Source organism: Wasmannia auropunctata, unplaced genomic scaffold (genome assembly GCF_000956235.1).
Source record: "Wasmannia auropunctata unplaced genomic scaffold, wasmannia.A_1.0 LD336106.1, whole genome shotgun sequence".
NCBI classification, from domain to species: Eukaryota; Metazoa; Arthropoda; class Insecta; order Hymenoptera; family Formicidae; genus Wasmannia; species Wasmannia auropunctata.
Window position 1 is genome coordinate 6851147 of NW_012026784.1, and position 8673 is coordinate 6859819.

Genomic DNA, 8673 nt, shown 5'->3' on the forward strand with positions numbered 1-8673 from the left:
TACGAAAAGCTGAAGATTCGAAGATCTAAAAGTTTAAGGATAAAAAAAAACCAGTTCGCCTTTCTCATTTTTAGAGTTTCGTGTCAAGTCTACGTTACACGAGCAATAGAGAAGACTCGTGGAAAGTATCCGAAGATACAGCTCAATTAAACGCCTACGTAGAAATAGAATAATCTAAAGATCGTGGCGTCCCAAGTGTCTTAATTCTCGACGTACGCATCCACTACAAAGGCGCAAGGCACTGCAAATCGAAAGAGACACAGGCGCATTTCAATTGCAGAATCTCGATACACAAATCCAGAGAATTAAAATGCAAGAGGTACATGCATCCCGAGCGGAAAACGTGCACGTCACCTAGGCGCTAGATATATATAGTGACTGGAAAACTCCAAGAGAGCCAAGAATCCGCGATTACACACCTTGCATCTACATATCCAGAAACCGAGAGGTCCGGTCCGATGGCTAGAAAATCCAACGACAGCGTTCCGAGCGTTCTAGTTTTTTAATCCTACACCGTTCGCGAGCGCGGAAGAGCCCGTGGATTACATCCGAAAGAGCAGCCCCCCAGTTACGCACTCCCGACACGATACCATCCGCGAGTGTGCGATCTTATCGAGGATCAAGGAACCGAGGAAGAGAGAGAGAGAGAGAGAGAGAGAGAGAGAGAGAGAGGACAGAGGAGAGAGGGAGGATAAGGAAGGGTGGAACGTGGTGAGACGGACCGTCGGGCTGACGTCACGGGTCTCAAGAGAGCGCGATCGCGCGGACCCGGGGGGCCCCGCGATGCTCACGTCGTCGGGCCAACATGCTCCCTGCGGGAACGGGCGAATGCGCGAGGTGTACGACACACGGGAGATCTACAGCCGCGGGAGCGCGATCGATGCGGGATCCCCTGCCAACGGCCGGCGAGCGAAGACTGAGGAGGAGAAGCCTGGCCGGCCGCGCGGTTGCGGTACGCGGCGACGACGGCAACCGACGACGACGACGACGAGTCCGCCGGCGACGAGGAGAGCGGAGAACAGTCGAGGAGAGTGGAGAACGCGCTGCCGGCGCGGAGGAGGACGGGGGTCACCGCCGGAGCTCTGCGCAGGAGCGTAATTTAACCCCTCATACCAAACTTAACGCATATCGCAATGCGCGTTTCAACCTTTAAAGCGCTAATTTTTTTTCCGGAGAAAAAAAAATATTGCAAATACGGCATTTCGTAGGAAAATAATGCGAGGTGTAATTCTATCTGTATCTGGAGGTCAGTGATTCTTTCATTGGCCGCAGAGACACCGTGTCCATTTCGAAATTACCGCGAGCGAAAAGAAAGGAAGGAACCTCTCGAAAAATTTACTTAAAAAGATCATTTTAAAATTCAGAAGACCTACAATTCACTTATTTGCTGAAAATGACATACTTCGAAACATTTTATCGGGTGTGATTATTTTAAAATAAATGATGCCGAACTAGCATTCAGCATTTTATATACTTGCTCTATTCTCCTGTTTTCCCATTTAGAAGTATGAGCATAGAAATGGCACAGTCTGGTTTTATATATCTACCTTCAGGGAAGAAACTTTTGTAAAAACTTTTAATAGAAAATATCTGTTCTCTTGATAGAATTTTGCCATTATAAGTTGATATCCCTTCGCGTATCCACAAAAATAGATATTATATTTATAAAGTTTTCACATAAATCCGTAGTAACTCATGAAATTTTGACCGAGTGTCTTAAAAATTTCAAAGTTATTTAGGGGACGTATTATAGCAATATATTATTTGTATCCAGATAATATACTTGTCAAAAATATAAAATACAAAATTTAATTTTAATTGGAGTTTCAATTTTCACTTCAATTTGAATTACCTTTCGATTCCTTTAATTTCAACTTTAATTCTTATTTTAAAAGAATCTTTTGTATAAATTTCAAATTTAAATCTGATTTAAACTTGACTTTCGATATTAAGATCTCAGCTAGAAACGATTTAAAAAAATGATCTGTTTTAATTTTATTTTTATGTTGCATTTTCATTTCGTTTGTATTTAAATTCAATTTCAACTTAACCATAAATTTTCAATTTGATCTTCACATATCTTGATATATTTCACAATTAACTCTTAGATTCTATCTGTAGCATCCTGTAAATACCTTGCAAATTTTCGAGTTTCAAGCTCCTCGCAAACGCGCCTTGCATTCCGTAAGTAAAAGTTTAACTTGGACCTCAGAACTGCTCGAATTCTCAATCTCCAGATTCTTCCGACTCGTATGCACTCGTATGCAATATTGACTATCGGCAATAACAAAAAAAAAAAAAAAGGAAGTTCCGCGCCATCGTGCGTGCAACGCGCGCGCGATGACTCATCCGTCGACGGCGCAAGCACACGCGCTCTACGTGTGTGCGCACACGCACGTATTGTGTACACTTGTATGTTCATACGACCGGTGTCTCGAGATATACATTACGCCACAGCGACACTGCCGTATTCCGAGAAAAGAGTTGCTGGCGCACGCTCGCGCGATCGATGTCAGTCTCGGTATTTTGAATATTAATAGTATCACTAAGATCGTGCGTGAGAACTATAGCAATGAGGCGTAAAGGGGCTTCCACGTGATCGATAATATTAATCGCCAGCGACTTGAATATTAATGTCGAATGGTCTCACCGGGTTCTTTATCGCGTCAGCATTTCTCTGCTTCTGATGACATATCCGATATATTGAGCCCGAAAAAAAGCGCATAAATCCTTTTCGCTTTGATATATTTCTGAACAACGGTATGCCATTATAAATGAGAGAGTTGAGAGATTTGAAAGCGTTCCTTACAAGGAAAGATTGAAAAATTGTCCAAGAGTTAAGACGTGATTAAAAAGAATATCTTTCTTTTCGTGTAATTTCGTATTAAAATTTATGTAATACAATATTGTGTTTATTCAGTGGCGATCGATACAGATTTGCGCAAACGAGTGATATGATCTATAATGTTATCGTCGAGCAAAAAAAGATTTTAAATTTAAAAAAGAATCAATTAAGTTTTCAAAGATACCACAAATTCAAAAGAAATCCTCATTTAGGACTCCACAAAGAATTTCAGGATAAAAATTCAAGTATTTCAAATATTTCTTAATTTTCTTTCGTCTATTACATGTATCACATATGTCAAGTTAAGATATTTGAAAAATAACTCAAAGTAAAATATTTTCAACGTTTCCTTCATTACTAATGTAACAAACAAAAGTTACTACGAAAATGGCTAATTTCGTCGTCGAAAAGACTTTAAATTTAAGAATCAATTATATCACAAATTTAAAAGAAATCTTTATTTAGAACTTCACAAAGAATTTCAGGATAAAAATTCAAGTGTTTCAAATATTTCTTAATAATGTAATTCTCTTTCATCTATTACATGTATCACATAGTCATATGTCAAGTTAAGCATTTGAAAAATAACTCAAAGAGAAATATTTTCAAAAACTGCCTTCATTAGTTACGAGCAAAAATGACTACGAAAATGATTAATATCGAAATTAAGTGCTCTTAGACGGAAAAAGTAAACGCAGAAAATACGTCAAAGTAAACTAGGAAGATAAAAAAAGCTGTTTAAATACGGAGAATAATCTAAAAGTGTTATAAGACTGGGGTATGAATAATTGCGTGTAGTGTAAAGAAGCAGCTATTTGCCGTGCACAGTTTCTCGGTCCGCTCGATAAATGTCGTGGATCAATTATTCGTCAATTACGTACTTCGGATAATCAACATTGTGTGCAGCGCTTTTTGACGTTAATCAACCGCTTTATTTCGGTACGCGCGATAATTTCGTCACACACAAGCGAGACGTTTTTTTTTCGCATGTTGTGTGTGCGTAAGCTGATAAAAAGCTCAAGAGCACGATTAACACATGTTGCGTTGTTTTCTCAGGTGAATTCGACAAATTTCCTTTTTCTAACAGCCATTTAAGTCCTTCTCTTAGATCTTAGCAGTATCCCGCGTGCGCGCCCGCGACCGTTTCTATTTCTAATGAAAGTTCGACGGAGCGTCGGATGTCTTTTTAACTTAATTAATCGCTACGCTCTTAGGAGGTTTCCCCCCATTAATCTGGCCAAGAGAGAGAGAGATAAGATTGCTGGCGTTACGATGGCATTGACGCTTTTGCACTCGTACGATAACCGTTTCTGAAAATTTAATCGACTATTCCACGACGCCTACGCAATACGCTCTTGACCAGAACAAAAAAGATTATTTCTAAATAAACGACGAAACTGCTTAGTTTCTGACGCAACTTTCGTATCTCTCTTTTCACCAATCCAAGAATTTGACGTCACGCCACAATTAAAAAATTTACAAAATTATCTAGAAGATCCACAGAAGTGTTGACACTTAAATTCCTAAAAATAGAAAAGTACAATGTTTCGTATCGTCCTGAGCAGAACAACAAGTCACGATGTCGTCAAAATGACGTTAAAATGAATCATCACTGATCGATAAGTGACTTTCAATAATCATTTTCGAGTCATTTTGACGTCACTTTGACGTCATGATGACTTGTTGATCTGCTTGAGATTTTGAGCGAGGCAGTCAGTAGAATTCAATGATTAGAAATTGCACGAATGCTCAAAACGCTAAATTTAAAAAAAAAAGCGGGAGTTTCAGTAACTTAAATATACAAAAACTTTGACTTTTTTGAAAATACAAGATTAAACGACCGTAGAGTTTGAAACATTGAAGATCCGACGAAACAGAGATGGGAAAGTTCAAGAATTCGAGGACCTCTATGGACTTCGGGAATCTAGGAAATCCGAGAATTCAGAGATCTAAGGGTCCAACAACCCACCCCAAGGAAGTTTCGCGCACGCGAAACACGTTTGCCTGTGTACGTGCGTGGTCATCCACTCCGTGCACCAAAGATAGAGTCTGACATCATACACGCGGGCATCGGTCGGGTCGAATGAGCGATAAACATATGTACTCGCACACGGTGTCCTCGTACGCGGAAGGTTCCAGTTTATCGCTCATATAATTGCCTTGATCGATCGATGCACTCGCCGATGCCGCAGGCGTGTGTAATTCTGCTCTCTCTCTCTCTCTCTCTCTCTCTCTCTTCCCCTCCCCCTCTCATTCCTTTTCATATCTAAATAATTACGCGTTTAACTACGTTTCTGATATGCCGGAGGGCACAAATCTTCAGTTATAACTATGGTACATGCAAATATAATTAATATAATTGTAGCGTCAAAATTTTGACATCGTACGAGTATCATCTTACTTGTTAATCTTTTTACGAATTCTTAGAGAACTCGATGACACACATACACACACATGAAAAGCTCGTAAACAGTTTGGTAATTGCGAACGTTCTCTCGCAGCTTGAAAATAACGTTCGCGTAGATCCAAAGATCTACAGACAAGAAAGGCTTTCAAAGAGATATAAAGACACTGATATGAACAACCGGATATTTCATCTCTGAAACTCGAAGACTCGCGATTCCAAAAAAAACGGCGGTATATTCGGTGATGAATAACGCTAATTAAGAATCGTCCCGACGGTCATATCAGTTATCTCGAGTCATGACGTCAGAAGCGAAAAAATAAACGAAACAATTGAATTTTCTTCTTGAATGAAACTATTGTAGTCGTTAAAGCAGACTTGTATAGCGTGCTATAAACCTTATCATTAAATCAACAAGTAATATATTCTTCATGATATAAAACAATAAAAAAAAGATAGAACATTCAAGATATATATTTTACGATTTTAATCTTTTTTCTTGATAAAAGTACAACTTTACTTCAGTATGTGTTTTTCCTAATTTTCTTACATATATCAGTTCTTTGACGTATCTTACAAGCCTCCTCTCTATCGGGACGCGACGCTCTCGTTAACTCAAGAGAGAAAGTGTTTTGATATATTGATTGTTTATTTAAACAATGACTGTGCCGGCGAACGTAAAAGTTAAATGCCCTGATTTCTCGAGTTTTCTCGAATCATGGGTGCGTATCGTATGTCGAGGGTTTATTGTTTGCAGAGAATAATGGCGATTTACACGAGCTCGGATACGGCAGCTTTATAGTAACACGTAACACCCGCTGCCGCTGCTGATAAGGCGCTTTTGTACATACTATATCGGTAAACGTCACGAAATCAGCTTGATAAAATACGATTCGCTCAAGTACGATGTATAAGATACTACGCGCTATATAATGTGTCACGCAATTATCGATAGTCTGATAGCGTTAAAGTGATATGCGATTCTCGAGAATGTCTTTTTCTCGATCTCTCGTTAAATTATTTGATTTTGTACGAGCCAAATTATAATTAAATCACTTGTTTGGTGTGTAAATTATAATAATCGGCAGACTGATAGTTAACAAATGCTTCTATTTAAAAAAAATTTGTTTAGTTTTATTAACAATAATTTTTTATGCATATACGCACATTTATTATGTATTTGCAAAGTATAAGTATAATAAATTTCAGGCAATAATGTTTTTTTAAGTTCAATGAGACTTCAAATGTAAATTTTAAAAAACTTGATAAACTTTGTAATTTTTTTCAGTTAGAAATATAACGTCGAAGTTTTCATACAAAGAATAACCTTTATTAAACTTAAAACTTTGATTAAAGTTTATATTTAGTGAAGATTCGATATTTTCTTATGATATGCTCTTTAAAAATGTTATCAAATTTTTTTTCTAAAAATGCAAGTCATTCTTCGAGGAAAAACATGATTCAATAACAGCAATAACTGATCTATCATTTTGCAATGATAAAATTGAAATTGTTGCTTTGAATGAAATAATTTTACATTATTTTGGTCAAAATATTAAATTTAACAGAAAACTTCTAATGTTTTTATGAAATTAATATTAAATATTATAATATATCGAGCTTTCAATATTTTTGAAAAAGTAATATTAAATATTTTTATTAAAATATTTTTAGCTTTTAATATTTTTGGTAAAACTCGAAGATTAAAAAGTGTAAATATCTAAAAATAACAAGTTCTATAGACAATGCACGCTGGCGAGATTTCAAGGATTCAAAGACACGGACAAATTAAAACAATCAAATATTTAAAGATTCAAGGATCCGAAGAATACAAGGATACTAGCATCCGTTTAAAGATTTAAAGACTCAGAGAAAAGTTAATTTAAAATACTTAAAATTTTCGATATTTGGTCAAAAATAGGGAAAAATCGAAAATTATAATTCATTAAATCGGAGCAGATTTGATAAGAAATACGACTCACCATCGATGGGTCGAAATCGGAATCTCTTGAGCCTCGGCAATGTCGCAGGAGAACAAACTCTCGTTAGAACTGGCATCTCGCTGACTTCTTCAGATGACGATCGGCCGGAAGTTCCGTTCGAGGACGATTTCAACTCCGAAACAGCTGCACGCTTCGGCGATCTCTCGGCAATGCCAGTGGCCTCTGCGAAATGAAAAAAAAAAAAGAAAAACGTGAAGCTAGGTACAATACGTATCCTTTGTTTGAGTTGACTGACTGCATGCAATCTCCTGACGTGGACGACGGTGCGTCATCGTCGGGTGTCATCGTGTGTGTGTGTCATTGCTCCAGTATGCGGATTGCAAAACTTTATGCGACTCTGCTTAGCAGTGACAGCACTTTTTTTAATAACCAATGTCGATATCGTTGCACAATCGATATCTATATTTTTACGTGAGCAAACAAATATGCCGAATCTGCATATATCCTGCATATATGTATATATTATTCCCTACCAGATCCTTTTACTGAATAAAGCGTTATTTATAGCTGAATTTTAAGAAAACCACATCGCGACAGAACGATTTTATCAATTAAAAGAATGTAAAATATTTAATTCAGAGACGTTTTCTAGGCATAAATTGTTAATAATAATTGCTGATAAAAATTGCTTGATGCTGCATAATTGAGATATACGGAAGAATCTAAGGAAATTTCGTCCTCGATAATTTTTTGTACAATTTTATAAATTGCATTTTTATTAAATAAATATGTTACTCTGTTTAAATTTATCCAATTATTGTTTTAAACATATAACTAACGCAGTGCATAAGACGTTAATTATTAATTTTAATGCAATTTTATTTTTCATTTTATTTCAATTTTGTTCGTAATTAAAAATTCATTCAATACAATTTTTAATTTTATTTAAATTTCTTTTTTCATCTAGTCTTTTATTTTTTATACTTTGAATCATACATTTTTACAGTAGTATATGTATAGCCAGTAAATGTCAAACTGTCAATACAAAACTCATCAGTGACCCGAGATTAGCTCTGAGTCATACGATTAACAATCAAGAAAAACCGATACTTGCGAAATACCTTGGCCTCATTCTTTTAAAATAGGTCTTTTTCTTTATGAAAGAAATTATTGCTAACGTTGATTAAAAAATCATTTCTTAAATAACTATAATATTAATAGTAAAAAAATTGAATGTGTGTTTGTGTGTGTGTGTGTGTGTGTGTGTGTGTGTGTGTGTGTGTGTGTGTGTGTGTGTGTGTGTGTGTGTGTGTGTGTAAAAAATATGCATTGCTCTGTAATTGTTTTTTTATCTAATTCATGAATTTATGCTGTGCGATTCATTTTTCAAATCAATTAGACCAACAATATGTAATAAATAAATTTTAATTATGTACTGTTTATATATTTAAAGTTAAATAATTTACAGTACATTTAATGTT

At 36.3% G+C, this 8673-nt stretch overlaps 1 protein-coding gene across 2 annotated transcripts in view; it reads right to left on the reverse strand.

Annotated features, from left to right (window-relative positions):
• Positions 1-8673, reverse strand: part of LOC105455221 (dual specificity protein phosphatase 10) — a 34967-nt gene that overhangs the window by 23725 nt on the left and 2569 nt on the right. Inside the window, exon 3 of one of the 2 annotated variants that reach the window (XM_011698369.1) lies at positions 7232-7414. In XM_011698369.1, coding sequence (XP_011696671.1) covers positions 7232-7414 — 183 coding nt within the window. Of the gene's footprint in view, positions 1-419; positions 887-7231; positions 7415-8673 lie in introns of those variants that run through there. The other variant, XM_011698380.1, reaches the window with a different exon arrangement.